This window comes from Channa argus, chromosome 1 (assembly GCF_033026475.1).
Source record: "Channa argus isolate prfri chromosome 1, Channa argus male v1.0, whole genome shotgun sequence".
Classification (NCBI taxonomy): Eukaryota; Metazoa; Chordata; class Actinopteri; order Anabantiformes; family Channidae; genus Channa; species Channa argus.
The window spans coordinates 33,819,270-33,836,560 of record NC_090197.1 but is presented as its reverse complement, the minus strand read 5'-3'; the positions used below and the strand labels follow the sequence as shown (position 1 = coordinate 33,836,560).

The 17,291-nt window shown below is 37.4% G+C and overlaps 1 protein-coding gene across 4 annotated transcripts in view; it reads right to left on the bottom strand.

Annotated features, from left to right (window-relative positions):
* pank1a (pantothenate kinase 1a) overlaps positions 1-17,291 on the bottom strand; it is a 283,668-nt gene that overhangs the window by 261,194 nt on the left and 5,183 nt on the right. For 3 of the 4 annotated variants that reach the window (XM_067514380.1, XM_067514402.1, XM_067514393.1), the window contains exons 2-8: positions 12,856-13,002; positions 12,409-12,614; positions 11,450-11,703; positions 10,298-10,474; positions 9,121-9,244; positions 6,236-6,361; positions 70-6,113 (exon numbers count right to left, since the gene is read on the bottom strand). In XM_067514380.1, the coding sequence (XP_067370481.1) occupies positions 6,054-6,113; positions 6,236-6,361; positions 9,121-9,244; positions 10,298-10,474; positions 11,450-11,703; positions 12,409-12,614; positions 12,856-13,002 (1,094 nt within the window). In that variant the 3' untranslated portion in view covers positions 70-6,053. Of the gene's footprint in view, positions 1-69; positions 6,114-6,235; positions 6,362-9,120; positions 9,245-10,297; positions 10,475-11,449; positions 11,704-12,408; positions 12,615-12,855; positions 13,003-17,291 lie in introns of those variants that run through there. The other variant, XR_010915076.1, reaches the window with a different exon arrangement.

The following is a 17,291-nucleotide window of genomic DNA, read 5'->3' as shown; positions in this document are numbered from 1 at the left end:
GTTGTCCATTCTTTCCTGGATTAAAACAAACAAACAAAAGAACAAAACAAAACACCCATAACACACATCTCATACCATTTTAGTTTAATTCATTAAAAAAAAAAAAATTCTCTTCACTTCAGTACATACACATTGCACAGGCAGGGAGCCTTTTTTTAAATTTTTTTTATTTTTACATTTGCCATTTTTTTTTTAACCCTTTTTAAAACCAGAGTTAAAAGCAGCAGAAGAACCAATGCCAACAACCAGCACCGTGCTTCCCAAAACCTTCACACCTGGATCCCAGAAGAGCCCAGGTGAACAACCGGGATAGAAATCCTGCAGACAGAAAACGGGCACCTGGACTGTGCTAAGCAAAAGCATCAAAATTAGTCAAAATGTAGAAAGTTTTATTTTAACATACCACATTTATGAATAACTTCAAATTCTGTTCTTAATCACAATTCAGAATATTTACTAGTTAATTAAAATTGTGAATCAAATAGTGGAAACGCTATAATATTAAGTGATAGTAACTGTTAAATACATGTCAGATTTGTGGATTTAACTTCAGCTTACAATGAATGCCATTTTTAGAAAATCACCTAAACTATCAAAAAATATTTCTAGTATATTCAAAGTGTCTTCAAATACTACCTAATGCAGTTTTGGTAAAGTTGTTTGTAAATGTGGTAAAGCTGCAGAAAAAAGGAGCTTATCCTGATGTGTCTTCTGTCTGCCCTGGGATTTCAAATTAAGTGCCGATTTGTGTTTAAGAGACTTGGCCCTCAAGAGATTAAACAACTATATCCACCGACAGATTGCTGGTGTAGAATATATCATATTATTATTTACAAAATCTCTGTACACTGAAATACACAAAAGTCTGTCCTGCCAGTCAAGCATTCCAGTTTAAAGGTTGGATATGTTCATGCAACAGGATCTCTGACCAAATTAATAACCAGTGAGGACATCAAGAGAAGTAGAGCAAAGAAGGGTGAAAGACGTTACAACAGCAAAAGGTCACAACGGACATTGTGTCACAGAACCTAATATGCAACATGAGGTTTGTCAGCAACAAGGTGTTTACTGAATAGTAGCTACCCTGAAGTAACACTGTTTAAAAATAGATCAAATAGGCTGAAGCTTCTGTTTAACACTGGTGTACAAATTCTATCAGGAAAATTCATATGCACAGCTTGAATAAGTATCAGACATGACAGAACCATTAAGAAATAACTGTAGGTATAACTTAGTGTATGTGACTATGACCCAAAGGTGCTACTGTGTCACATAGATCACAATGGGAGGAAAAGAAAAAAAATAACACACACACACACACACACACACACACACACACACACACAAACACAAACACTTGGCACACTCATTTCAATGCAAAATTAGATCTCAAACATCCTGTTGTGAACATCCACCTTACATAGTGTTAATAACTTAGGTCAGCAGGACATTAACTTCAGGAGGAGTAACTCCCTCCATCAAGATTCAAACAGGATTTTTCACAGGGAAAAAATTAGCAACGTATTTACAAATATAATATAAATCAACTCTGGGAGATTTAGAGAAGAGGTGAGTTCGTTGAAAGGGCTAAAGGGTCGAGGGATGAGTTACTGCATAGCCTGTTAGATTTGTCTATGGATGGCAATGGATGCTTTAAGCCAAAAGGTCCTTAAGGTATCAGGAAATACATACTGATCAGAGAAAAGCTGGTCCCAGTGGGAATTGAACCCCACATAAAAGCCCAATTTCTAATAATCACAAGTTAGTCTGTGATATTGCTTTGAATGATAGGCGTCTTGTGTATTGTGATTTTAAATTTTACATTTCAGATAGAAGTATTATTATTATTTTTAGTTTGAGCCAAAAACACTACTAGTGTACAAGTGCCTTAGTAAAACATTTACAGAAGATCGAAAATACTAAAAGTATTTCACTTGGAAAAGTTTCAGAATAGGTGAGTATTAAAATTACAACTTTATACTATTACTGGGAACAGAGTACAGTTCTACTGTAAAACTAAAAACTTAACACGTGTCATCTGTATTCTGCAGAAAACATAGATCATCTCAAAGTGTCTTGGTCTATTGATCGGTTTCCAATAAAAGACAGCAGTTATGATATTGAAAAGCGCAGGCTTTCATTAAAAAAAGCCCCCAGTTTGGTGTGCACCTGTTTAAAGACAAAAGGTTCTGCAGGACAGAGATGATGTGTGTTTAAGAAGGTACAGCTCACAATAACACTCATCACTTACAAGTGCTGCAAATTACAAAAGGTTTGAAATCATTTCCCCAGCCTGATTCAGCACAACAGCAAGGATTTACATTTCTGAGACGATGCCAGTTCTTTAGTGCCAACTAAAAACAATTAAAGCATGAACAGAAAATCAGTATAACATACAGCATTATATTCAAATCAGATGGAAAAGACATTAACTTATCTTTTACTACTGGCCAAAAAAACAAAAAACAAAAAACAAAAACAAAACACATTTACACCCAATTTAAAAATGTTCCCAAACCAAACTGTTGCTAAAAAACACAATGACACGAAAGTTTGTAATATTCCAGTTCTCGTTATTAATAGCGTGTTATAGCACAAGAACACTGAAGCTTTCCAAAAATCTATAAATAAACAGCTGCTAGTAGAAGTTGATGTTTTGGTACTAAGATTAATCTGGGACTAACAGGTGAGATGTAATTGCCAACCACTGCTATTCAAATTGTAAATGTGTGTTGACTGCACTGAATCTACAGTTACAGTACAAGGGCAAAACAAACAAACAAACAAACAAAACTCCTTAAAATAAACATAAATATAAACAAAGAAAGCAAGATTGAAATGCATGCACAAGATTACAAAAACTTTGAGATGAAGTTCAACAGTTGAGAAATGAAATGACACAGGAAACTGAACCGCACAAACGTGATGAAACCAGGGTATAACACAGACAAGGCAGCTGGTTAAAAAGGAAGGGGTGGCACAGGGTAACAACGCCAGCTTGACTTGAAAGCTGAGTGGCACCTGACCGGTCAAGGCCACTGTTGTCATCATGCAGCATCATCACAACCGACAACAACCGGGATCAAACACACTAATGTGTTCAGTGTTTTTAGGGGAAATGTTGCAAAACATTCCTCCAAAATACTACTCAAATACCACTTTGGAACAACGTTACTGGTAATAGATAAAAATACATTTTGGCATTTGGATTATTAAAGCCAACAGGTAAGACATGAAGCCCATTACAACCAATGTACCTATAGCAGAACATAAATCCTCACTGACTACATGCTTTTAAAATGTATGAGAAGAATGACCATTTTATACAAATGTCACTCAGGATCCTCAACTGTTAATCTATATTTTGCAAATACAATTCATTCAAATGATGCATAATCAATTTCACAGCAAAATATCATTTTAAATGTTAGTGTATGGCGAGTTATGGTGGGCAAAATACATCAGCTTGAAATAACTTCAGAAGAACTAAGAACTGCTCATGTGTTTTTACAAATTGACTAAAAACAAAACAACTTCACAGCAGCAAACATGTTATTAGTCGGGGTCAAAGTGTAGTTTATGAGTATGTAGATAACCACAATCAGTCACTGTTGTTCGTTCTGAATACTTGCATAACATTCAACTAGCTGATTAGGACTTTTCACCCTTAACTGCAGGTGACATTCACAAGCACCTTCTGAGAAAATCCCCAGCGCCAAACTAACACTTATTCATCAGGCTCAGAATCACAGAAAACTAACCGACCCAAAAGTGTTGGTAGTGATGGTTTGGAGGTATTTAACAATTAATTGTAAAGAGAACACACACGAACAGATGGAAGTAGATTGCAAAAAGGGAAAGAGCAAAGTTCCTCTCCTGGAGAGTAAAGGCATGTAGACAGCGGTAATGAATACATAAAGCAGTGGGCAGTGGAGACTGCACTGTCATGCTTCATGGTTCAGCTGCTTTGACAACAGAGATGAAAGGCTAGAAAGGTCCGGGATTGGAGAGAGGGGGTCGTTACCATGACATTACAGGAGACTGTACACATGTGGTCCACAATTCTCTAGAGCAGCTACAATAATCCAATAATCCTGTAATTCACCATCAGTGAAGCTCTCTGCAGCAGTTTTTGCCATATATACAACAAACCGTGTCCATAGAATAAGGTACACATGGTATTTACAATTCCAAATTAACTAAATTATTGCAGATCAGACATAATTTAAGAACAAAAGATAACTTTTTCTAATCAGAACAATTTTACAGGCAAAATCAGCTAAGTAAGGGGGCTTTTCATCGAGATCCCCATTATCATTTTTAAGTATCGGTAAATACACAATTTAAAACGACTTGAATCTCTTTTAAGGTGCATGTACTAGTCGGGGTATGAACCGTTTCGACAGAAAATGCTCCTCTGACTCATTACTTTTGAACAGAGGCATGCAAACTGTGAAGCTGGAAGATAAATAGGACTATTTCCCTGTCTAAAGCAATTTTAAAGCCTTGCTTAAGGTAAGGTTAATTCTGTTCGTTTCGGCCACTGAAACAGAAGGTGAGTCTACAGTGTGTAGCACATCAGCTTTTATGATTGGTTAAAAAGGTTTAATGATAATAATAAGTGATCATCAGGGGTGTAGCAGAGAGATGTTGGCCAATCGCTATTATGTCTCATGTACCATGCATTGTTTCAGAGATTAAACTGCAAAATAAAACTACACCTACCCAGCAGCAGTATTTTATATGATGGCTGACTCTGGGGCAAAAGCATTTTGGTCCTCATTGTCTTCCAAAAGGTGACACTATTGTTCTGTAGCTGCCTCAAGATGCTGCTAAACCTTTTGTTATGCAAAAATTTACATGGGGCACTAGCACCACCCTATCTCAACACCTCATTACATAACTCCAACAAGGAAGTCAGGTGAACCCAGAGGGTGACAATTCTGGCCCCTACATTGCAGAGTTCCCTTGAACTATTCACCGACTGACAGGGAAGGGAAAGAGGATCCAGGATGCTGAGCCAGACTTAACTCTTGGTGATGCTAGTCAACAAAAATCAAACATGCAGACATGCAAACTGTAGAAAGACCTGTTGGAAGACAATGTCTTGATCCCATCATCTGACACTAAACTTAGTTTTTTAGGTGCATTGTGTGTGTGGGGCAATATGGTGTTAATGTTGTTTACATGTAGGCAGACAGAGGAAAGACAAACAAAAAGCAAAGGCCATGTGCTGTGAGCAACAGAAGGAAAGACAAACAGTGAGTTGCTGCTTCCCAACTGAGCTGAAGGAGGCAGGCATCTTATGAATCTCAACAGGGTTTGGCTTCAGTGCACTCCTTGGAAGACTGCAGTGTGGTGGGCAACTTTTTGTGCAACAAACAGCAAACAACTATACACATCTAAACTCACAGCTACTGCTACAACTGTTGTCCAGCTGCAGTTCAGAGCTGAGTGGCCCATAGCTGCAGATTTGAAGGTTTTTAATCAACTACAGCCGTCTGTCGACACGCAAGAAGCGTTGGAAACAAATTTCCTTGGGTCAACATGCCTCATTACATCAATGGAGAGTGACTTACTTTCTATGCAAATATCACTTCCTTATGCAATGTTGCACAGAGTATTCGCCCAGTGAACCACAGCCTCCAGGTAGTGATGCTACAGTAGCTATTCACACAAAAACACACAGTAAGAAAAACACAGTACTCTGTGTCTCTGTGCATCCTGACACAGGGCTGATGACAGGAATCAACAAAGCAGATTACAGGAAACCATAAATTAAAGATTAAAATATTTAAACCTCTATGATAGGGGGACTCTGTTGGGGAAACTTAGAAGACAGAGGTTTTTATTATTTACAAGTGTTAAATTATTAAAATAGCTTTTCTTAGTTTGTGTGTATCTTAGTGTTCCTATAGCGGCCTCTGTGAACAAGACCTTTCAGCAGCATCAGAGGTTGATGACGTCACATCATCGAGTTGATGACATCACAGCGTAAAGAGATGGATGATATCATCTTCTCGAGGGTTAATGATGCCACGACCTAAATTCCTTCAAGGCTCCTCTGTTGTCTTAAGCAGCTCCAAAAGTGCCCCTACTGCCCCGAAATAACCCTGGAGCAACAAAACAAACAGATAAAGTTTGTACTTGGTCTAGTTTAGTTAAATGCTCAATTAACTTCTTAAGTTTCACTACAGGTTCATAGCTTTGTTCATGTGGTTTGTCAGGTGATCACCTCATGTTCCAGGAAGAGGGCTCGTAGTTGTCCTTTTGACCAGAAGTCCATGGCATAGGCAAGCAGTTTTGTTGACACTGTGTTGATGCGAAGGAAGTTCCCAACAAAGACAACTCGCTCAATTTTCTGGTGTGAAGAGAGTTGTACAAATCATCACAAATTAAGTCCTAGTATGTGTCTGACAAGTCCATCAAAACAACATATCTTGATTTGAAAATATGATATAGATAATAGCCTGTTCTAATATATTGCTGTTCTGCATTACTGGTACCTAGTGCTGAACAGTTGCTTCTGTTTCACCCATTCACACACACTCACACAACCCTTGCCTTCTGAGCTACAATGCAACATGTCTTCCAAACCACAAGAGGGTGCTAGAGAACCAATAAAGAGGCTCACACTAACTATTTGACCAAATCTGGTACAAGGACCTTGTGGCCTTTTTTAATAGTGGAGTAATGTCAGTAGGAGAAAACTGGATTAAATTGGGTATTACACCAAAAGTTGAAAAGCCTTCACAACCGCAATAAAGCTACATGATAGCCTAAGTGTATACAAAGAGGCTTGGAGGAAAAGAAATCCGGCCATTACATTTAAAATTCTATGTATTCCATTTAGACCATTTTATCTGCAAGTTTGACAATATTAACGGCTGATATTTGGCCACACTACAATTACATATGTACCCGTATGTGAATTTTAGGCTGCGACTACCAGCATTCTGAAATTGTTTGAACAAAAACAACAACAACAGAAAAGATAATAATTCTAGTATACACAATTTAAATGATTGGCTCGATGGTGATACGGTGACAAATGACCAAGACAAAAGTTATCTTAATGGTTTATATTGTGCAATTTTTACAACTCTGACTGTACACAAAGTTCATTCACCCCTCATTAGAAGGAGAAGTTTGTCTTTAAGTCTTTCAGCAGAATTTCAGAGGAGAATTTTAGTGTCTATGTTTTTAAGGGCAATGTCATATATTTTCAACTTGGTCTCTATGGCTTTAGTTTAGGGCGTATTAGTACATTAATGCTTTTAACCTTCCCATTAACTTCCTTATATCAAAATATCTCTCTACTTGTAGGTGAAAAATGCCTCCAGATGACATCACTTGGGAACCTTCAGTTTAGATTATGTTGTCTTATTCCTCAAACTATGCAAACTAGCATTAATATACATTCACACCCTAAAATTAAGCCCAGGGGAGCAAGTTGAAAATTGGTGAAGTCGCCCTTTAACATTTAAGATTTAAATTGCATTTGGATCTACTGATTGGTTCAAAACAAAAGCATCAGCCCTGTGCTTGTTGGACACTTGTTTTCGCCGTAGCTCTGTGTGCAGTGATAGCCCTGTACAATGCTGCTTGATCGCCATGCCACAAGGCAACACTGTAAAGAAGCTCACAGCACACAGAAAGACCCCAGGCCCATTCTTCTCTGGAATAAGTTCAATTTTCATTTCCAAGTAGCTTGTTTTTTTCCTTTTACCTGTGCACTTGTTTGTTTCATTAAACTAATAGACACTATTAAAGCATTAGATTAAAGTATTTCTACTCGTTTTGTGATACGTCAAGCAATCATATTCCTAAATACTCTGCAATATTACTGCTAACTATTTGAAACTTGTTGCAGTTGAGTTTGAACGTAAACACACATGACCGTAGGCAGCACCTCTTCCAAACTGGACAGAAAAGTGTGGATTTTGTAAATGCTGTTACAACATCTGTATATATACATAAAACAGATACATTTCAAAAGCATACACATTAATACAAAGTAAACACTTGGCAAATAAATTCAAGTGCATTTATGATAAACTTTGGCTTCACTATATTCTCTTCATTATGCTGAGTGGCAAGAATATCTGAATTAGGTGTGTCTGTCCTTCATGAGCCATGTAGACTATGTAAGCCCTGGTCACTCTGTATTTTTGAAAGTATAAAATACAAAAACAAAAACTAAAATCCCCTGTATATAAGTATTAATGGCCTTTGCAATGACACTCAAAATTGAGCTCTGGTGGATCCTGTTTCCACTGATCATCATTGAGATGTTTCTATGACTTGATTGGAGTCCACCTGTGGGACATTTAGTTGATTGGACATGATTTGGAAAAGCATACACCTGTCAGAGCACAGACCAAGCCATGAAGTTCAAGAAATGGTCTGTAGACCTCTGAGACAGTATCAAGTATCGTATCGAGGCACAGATCTGGGGAATACATTTGACCACAGTGGCCTCTATCATCCGTAATGGAAGAAGTTTGGAACCATCAGGACTCTTCCTAGAACCGGCCGGCCAAACTGAGCGATTGAGAGAGAAGGGCCTTAGTCAGGGAGGTGACGAAGAACCTGATGGTCACTCTGAAAGAGCTCCAGCATTTCTCTGTGTAGAGAAGAGAAGCTTGCAAAAGAACAACCATCTCTGCAGCACTCCACCAACCAGGTTGTATGTAAGAGTGGCCAGATGGAAACCACTCCTCAGTAAAAGGCACATGTAGGACTGTAAGATCACGAGAAACAAAATTCTCCGCTCTGATATAACAAAGATTGAGGGTATAATTGGTGCTTAAGGTGCTTCAACAAAGTATTAAGCAAAGGCAATGAATACTTATGTACATGTGAAACTTCTTTCACTGTGTTCTTGTGGAGTATTGTTTGTTGAATTTGAAGAAAAATAATGAATTTGATTCATTTTGTAATAAGGCTGTAACATAACAAAATATGCAAAAAGTTAAGCGCGAATAATGTGTGAATACTCTGTGGATGCACTGTACTTTAACACCAACATGGTTTCTGTTGACAGACACAATAACTGCTTGTATGTTTGTGTGCATATTATAAACCACAGTGACCAGGATCTTGTGTGTGTATTTGTACCTCATTGACAGCACACATCCGTGCTATGGATCCTATGTTATTAGTGATGGTGACGAGAGTGGCCCTGGCCAGGTCTTCTTTACTGATGCTGTCCCGCTTCTCTTTGCTCATCATGTGACCAAAACTGTAAAAACAGAAAGTATCAGACAACATGTATACATACGGTTAGTCCACACCCACACACATGTTTTGGTTTAATAAGTAATATAATGGTACACCATAGTAAGAGTTTAAATCTGCTGACTGTAATAAAATCTTGTTTTTATTTTGCTTTATGGATCAACCTTTGAACACAAAGCTGCAGTTATACAGCTCTGGGGGGGCGATAAAGTACTTCAAGCCAATTCACCAAGTTCCAAGCTATTTCATTTACTTTAAATGGCTAGTTTAGGTATTTGCATCAAATTAACTTAATTAGTTAGACATTATGTTTGTTAAAGATCAATTTTGGTTAATCCAGGTTTCAACAAGGCGAATAAAAAGACCTGATTGACATTTTTATTAGGGATATATACAAATCACCATTTTTCGAGTCAAGGAGAGTAACCAGTTATTGGAATATTCAGAACTTTTACTGAGGTTTGTTTTTAAACGTATTTATATTTTTATTCTGATAAATTCATTACTGTTGGCTGCTGCCCTGTAACAATTTAATTTAGCTGTACTATACTCAGCTTTTGATAAATTTCCTGTAACATCTACTAAAGTCATAGTTTACTGTCCTTGATCATCACATCTCATGTAGAAACATGACAATTCCACTTGGAATGTCCTGTCGTGACAAAATAACACATAAAAGTAATTTGTCATCAAGGATCATTTAGGATCTTTAAAAAAACGTTTTTTTTAAACCTTTACGCTGCAAGACAGCAAAATCTAGTCAGACTGTACACTTTTTACGAGGTATCTGTGGTGTACGCATGATGTTTCTACTATGTGTCAGTCTTACTGTGCACCATGTATCTAGTTACAGTGTTCACAAGAAAAAGATTTTCTCCAAATCTAAGGTATTATTATTCATACCAACGTGTACACGCCACACTGGATGGCAGCAGAGATTGAGAGTTTCCCAGTACAATCTCAACTTCTTTACTAATGAACCTTATTGCATTTAGCATTCAAAGGATTCCATTATTAACTGTAGCAATGTTTTGTGATAAACTCTGATCGTGCTCACCTGGATGCAACAGCGGAGCCCTGTAAGCCAAAGCGCTCATAGTCTCCTCCGTAGATATCTTTCACAAGTTTGTCCACATTAGTAGAGTCGCCCTTGCTGGCCATTTCTAATGCCTCCTCAAACGTTTCACAGCCTGTCAGCAGACAGCAAAGGCCCAGGAATGTACCACCACCCAGACTGAAAGAAAGACAGAAAGAATAATAAGCAGGAGTGCCTGAGAGTTCGCGACTATAGTCATTGAAAAAAGAAAAACAAAACTGATGACTTAATTTCCCACTAAATAATAACTGTTAAGGATTCAACATTCAAAAGGGTTCTGACTTGAATGGTTGATTTAGATGTGATATGTTGCATGTAGGATTGTCCTGCCTATGTTTATATGTACCATAACAGCCTTTATGTACAGTAAATGTAAAATCTAAATAGCTGAGTGAACTGGGATTGAGTTAATAAATGGCTGTGTGTTCAATAAAATGTAAAATATCGTCTTTGTTCCAACAGTTTTCAACAGCTCCTTAAGTTTTCCTAATCTAGTTGTATTACATAATAACTAAGAAAAACAACGTGATAACAGATAATCAAAGGAATTTAAACAATGGATTCTGGCAGATCTAATGATGCTATGAAAAGCAAAACCACTTTAAGGTTCAAACCAGACAAACCGGTCTAATCGTTCTGGTGGTTTTGCGTTTTGAATTCACATTTATAAACTTAAACTAACAAGATAAACCTATATATTATTAGTGAAAAGGGATATTTCCTTTCACTACGCATCGTAATGTAAAAAAATGCTGTTTAATCAGGTTATAAAAGACGAAAGATGTGTAATTTTAGCTGGTTCTATTTTTAGCTTCAACTTCCTAGCTTCCTTTGTTATTTTTTCCTCTCTGTTTTTTAAACATTTCTGTAAATTAATTCCATTATTTTTTACATTTTTTACATATAAACAATAATTTTTTGAACATAAACATTTGCATAGGCATTCTTAACATGCAGCATCATGCAGGAGTAGCTGAACCATTTGCAACAAGTAACCACAGTTTAGTGCAAATTGAGTTTACTTAGTTTCTTCATTAATTGCCTTCTGATCCCTCTGATGCGATACAAAAAAAAAAAAAGTCACTCATTATGTGTACATAGGTTCCCCCTCACCTAGTCCCGGTCACCCGTTTGTAGTTGTTCTCTGAGTACACGGCTAAGATGGAAACCCCAGAGCCAATGTTGACCAGCAGCATAGGGAAAGGGTTGTCCAGAGTGCAAGGCTTTTTCACACAGCTCTGCGTGTCAGAGGGATTTTGAAAGTAATAGCACTCCGGGTGTCCATTGAACCCCATTCGGTCAATATACAGCACCCCACGGATCAAGCAGTCCAACTCGTCTAGTTTCAGCAGCTCCAGGTCGGCCATCTGCAGCACAAATGGATGGGGATTTAAAATATAGAAGAGAAACTTTTTTTTTTTTTATCTACAAACCACTATCAAAGGAAAAGATTATCACATTCCTTGGAATTTGTTAGTTTTTAAAAGTACTTTAAGACCCAAGTCTGCAGGAGGTCTTAGATCAACTCAGTTCATGCAGCAGCACCCAGGGAGAGTTCATTGATCCTGCTGCAATGCAGACTGGGTCACTGAACTCATGTAAGCAGGCGCTGACACAGACCAATACTGGAGGCACTAACTGCAGCAGCAAAATGCAGAAATTTATTGACAGCATCAATTAACTGCAAATACACTAGTGCAGACAGAAACGTCTGCACAAATGAGATTGCAACTGCTGAGACACACAGCAAACTCTCAATGTGAAAAAGAAGGGCTTCAATAAACAATTACTTTCATTATTGATCAACCAACCAGCTTTTTTCCTGTTTATTAATTTGGTCAAAAAACTGAGGAAAACCCCTTCTGCAATGTATTATATAAGCTGAATTTTCATGAAATGTCTGACTAACAGTACACAAAAAACAACAGATTCAGCCATTTGAGAAGGTGGAGCTATTTTGCATGTTTAAAAGATCTACTTATCACAGCACCTTTATCAGTAAGGTAATGTTTGCAGTGAGAAAGTGTCTGACTTCTGACTTAGTCAGATGCAATCTCTGGCCAAACACTCACCGTTCTAAAGTCATTCTCTAACTTGTATGCCCCACCTCCTGTGGCACAGAGCATCGTGTGCAGACTGGAGAAGTTCTTGTCACGGCCCATCTGGATAAAACGTGGCATGGCCTGTGTTGGGAAGCGGATGAAGTGCAGGTTCCCCGTCCTGCCACACATGGTCAAATTCCTCAGCTCCAGATGGACATCACGGACGCCCGTTTTACCTGAGTGAAGGAGGAATGATTTGTTCAATACAGGAGTCAGGCCTGACATACTCACGTTGTTTTAGAAACTGCAAACACACTAAAAGCTAAAGGTCAGAGCTCATCTGAAGAAGTGATCTGATGCAAGCGATCTATTTTCTAATACAAAATGAACTGAAGCCGAGAACAAAACTCAGTAAAACAAACTTTTCCTGAGACACACACAATTTAGGGACGACTATGTGTGTGTGTGTGTAAATACCATAGGCAACATTTGAGGTGAGGTAGCGGCGAATGGATTTGAGGTTTTCCACTTCTTCCTGTTCTTCCTCTGCAGTTATATCAACTGGCTCAAAGTACACCAACTTGACCAAGGTGCCACCAATGTCCATACCAAACCAGGGGAAGGCTGAAGAGGAGTAGGAGAGAAGTGTTATTTACCAGGAGCTGGCAGATACATTGTTTTCAACAAATAAATAAATAAAATCAGCTTTTAAGATGTAGATTATCGGTGTTCAAAAGGTTCAAAGATAAAAATGTGGACTAAAAATAAGACCTCTCTATTTAATGGCTTCTAACTTCCTGTTATGCCATCCAAATGTGAGACTACTAATATAACCATTGTAAAAAAATGCAAAAAATTAAAACAAGCAATAAAGCTGGGTAACAAACTAAATGTGATTTCTATTTTTGGCTTTAACATATTATCTATCTAGTATCTATATATTATCCATCAATCATCATATCTTATTTGTGCTTAAAAATGTCTTTTTAAATCATAAATCAAGACATTTGGTTAAGAAGGTATATGTGCTGATTCCCTCCAATTAATAAATTAAAAGCCTTAAAAGTCTTAGCTGATGTACACAACCAAATCCACAACATATTCAGTTTAGAGGGATAATAACTGTCCTGAGAAAGGAAGTAAAATATGCATTGGAGAAACTTCAGCTAAAAAAAGTTTTAAAATGATTCAATTATTATCAAAATGTTTTGTTTATAGAATAAGCGGTTAGTCATTGGGCATCTATCTAAAGGGCCAATACACATCATCCAATGACACATTTTAATTGGTGAATTCAGCACACTTTAAACCTGTGTGAAGGTGGAACAACCTCTAAATTAACTGGTTAATCAAGAAGTAACTTTTCCAAGATTTGCTTTTCTAGCTTGTCAATGATTTGATGCATTTCTTCATCATATATTTTAGTAAACTGAAAATCTATGAGTTTAAGCTGCCGGTGTGACAAAACAAGAAATGTAAATGTATAACTTTCAACTCTGGCAGATAATATTTGATAAAATATTCAATATAGTGTTCATGTATTATAAAAACAATTCACAGCGACAACCAGTTTGTAATCCGTGTTCAGCACAAAAACCAACCAAACAAACAAACAAACAAACCAAAAACACCACCAGAAACCCTGACACCTTTGATACAGACCCCTCCCCCCCTTCTTTCCACTTGGCATAATTTCCTCTTCTCTCCATCTCTTACACTATTTAGCCTTCTTTGTAATCTTCCCTTGACTAAATCAGCCTCCATCACATTTTCATATACACGTTTTCCCTCTGTCTTCATGCCAACACCAACTCAAACACCCCATATTCACTAGACATCCTCCTTCCTCTTGCTCCCTGCGTTGGACATTTTCTCTTCCCTTTCTCATTCTCTCCCATCTTTCACTTGCTTCTTGGCTCCAGATCAATTTAAATCAAGTCAAATAACTGCTTGGGAAACAGAAAACTACAACATTCTAAATTTGTAATTGGATTAATTAATTGTTTAGGTCATTTTTCTTTTCACATTTTTCTGTTTACAATGTAAAATTAAATATATTTAGGTCTTGCACAAAACTAAACAAAAACAAAATATATATATTTTATTGTCTTTTGCTATGCAGCTATGCAAAAGTTGCTATTTTTAGAAGCAACCAGTATCGATTTTTTTCTCTTTGGATTGGCAGTTTAACAAAGTTTGGGTGAAATGAATGTTCAAAGACAATGTGCCCTCAACTAAAAAAAAAAGTCATCATGACATAGTGTGCTTACCGAGAGTCAAGCCACAGAGGACCAGTCCTCGCAGCGTTTTTTTTTTTTTTAGTCAGAGAAATGTGATATGTCACAGGACAGAGGTGGTAAAGAATTGAGGCTTAGCAGATGACACTTGATGCAGACAAGCTGTGTATCTATACCTTAGGATAATGAAAAGCATGCGCTGCTGTTTAAGACAAAAACATGTTCAGTTCAACATTGTTTGCCGTTGTGGAAAGCAGCAACAAAAGAATGCATTGATCCAAACATTTAGTACATGATGGTGAGCTGGACCAGGGGTACAAGATACTACAAACAATGGTATGGTAGAAAACAAGAATTATCAAATAAGTTTCAAAATTTGTTCTACATACATTAAACATAAACATATAAAGGAACCCTCTGAAACCTTTGGGCATGACCATTCATACGCACATGTTTTGCAGACTCGTTAAACACTTGTGAAACACTAAACTTTGAAATTTTACAGCATATTATAGCTGTGGGCCCTAAAGCTTTCACATGACTTTATTGACCAAAGCTGGCCCACACTGTGCCTTCAGTGCTGCCCTGACATAATGATGTGACTATTTCACAACAGACAGTTGAAGCGAACAGAAAAACTCTGTCTGGCTTACTTTGGCAAAGTCCAATTTCAGATTAAAGCTGCCATGTTTGAGCATGGGATTTCAGGTCATGTGTGAACCATATGTGAACATGTATTCCCATCTTAACCAGTTTAACTATTCTGCCCTAAAAATAAAGTTAACGGAACTGAACGTTCACAACCTTCAGTCAAGGGTTTACTGTAAAACCCATCACATGGGGTGACGCGTGATTTTGTGACACCATCTTGCCTGATGCCTGGTGTGCTCCAATTGTCATTAATATTCAAACTAAAATGTACGACTGCTAGCACCAGTACTGCTACTCCTGGAAGCTGCTCATGCTCCCACTACTCTATTACCGCTACACCAGCTGCCACTCTACTGACGTAGTTGGTGTTTGGTTACATGCAGCACGAGTGACCCGTCACCTCCTTTACTGTTTGGTTGACTTTGTTGCGTCCCCTCTCACCTAGTGAACTTCTTTGATGTCAGTAAATATGAACCAAGAAGCATAGATTTTGATCTTAAATATACTATATCCTTCTTTATTTTTTTATAAGAGTGAATTTTTTGCAGTGTTCCTGACATTGACTTTGATGAATGCATGAATTAATAGTTTAACTACAGCTATCTGATACTTTCCATTCTTTACTTGAGTCAACTACAGCACAAACAAGGAGCTGCACAATGATCTTGTGCTGTTTTTTGAACCTGTTATTACAATGCATGCACATTTATAGATTTTCTTATTTTGTCTTTACAGTACCACAAATCATCATTTTAGAAAAAATATATACTGATGCTTTGATGTGTTTATCCAATTTTGGGACCAGATACTAATTTACACTGACGGTCCAGCATGACTATCAGCAGCAGGTTGTCTGGTCCACTGCAGCTTTCACTATTGGTCTTTTCCAAAAAAACAAACAAACAAAAAAAAAAACAACAACAAAAACGATACCTAGGATATGGTTACACTTTTTTAGCCATGACTCACAGGTTAGTGATGCACAATATTTTGTTTCAGCATCATCATTACAACGTGCTTCTGTAAAGTACACACTGCGGGGATGTGTGAAGCCAAGTAAGGCAAAATAACTCAAAACGCGCTATGCAACAAATTGTATTTTGCTTGAAACTTAGGGCCAGTGGTGGACTGAAGGTTAGAGAAAGGAGCTTGTGACTGGAATCTTCAATCCCAGACCAGCAGGATAAAATCTGAGTTTGAGTGTGATGATATTGCAGTTGTTTATGACTTGAACTAAAGCAATGCTAAAATATACTGAAGACTGTGCTGACTCAAGACAGCTCAACATAACATAGCTGTGTCAAGACAAAATGTATTTTCCTACTATGTGACCCTTTTGTCCTCAATGCATGGTCTCCTCCACCACACAAGGACAAGATGCAGAGAGAGATGTTCTAGACAAATATTTTCAATTTGCATACTGAACAGTCCCAATGATAAGTGCTTAGAAGTTCAGATAAGTATTTGTACAACAGTTAGTTTCTAATTCTAAATCTCAACTGTGTCATAGCTAGGGGGATTTCTTTTGTTTCATTTTGAACTGGGGACCATTATTTTTAAACAGTAAAATACTTGCTTATTCCTCATTTGTTTGTTGTTGTTTTTTGTTTTTTACAGATTTTCTTTATGTAATGTGTATCTGCTTCCTGTAGTAAGACAAGTTTAAATTTAAACCACAGAAGTGGTCTGCATCTATTGATTAATTTGTTACGTTCTCTCATTCGTCAACTTGGCATTTATTGATTACACTTCTCCATTGATCATTTCCCCGTGCAGCAGAAAAATAAACACTGACACTTACAAAATGAACGCAATGCCAAGGAAATATTACTGCTTTGCTGAAAAGCAACAAAAGACTGGTCATTTATTCATTCACTGACGCTCTGTGGCTACATTTTCACATGTCTACTATAAGAACCCAGTAGAAACTCGAATTCTTTAGCAATGCCTTTTAATTTTTACATGACCATAGCATTTAAATGCACCACAGCTATGAAATGTTGCTCCCTGAGGCTCAACAATAAA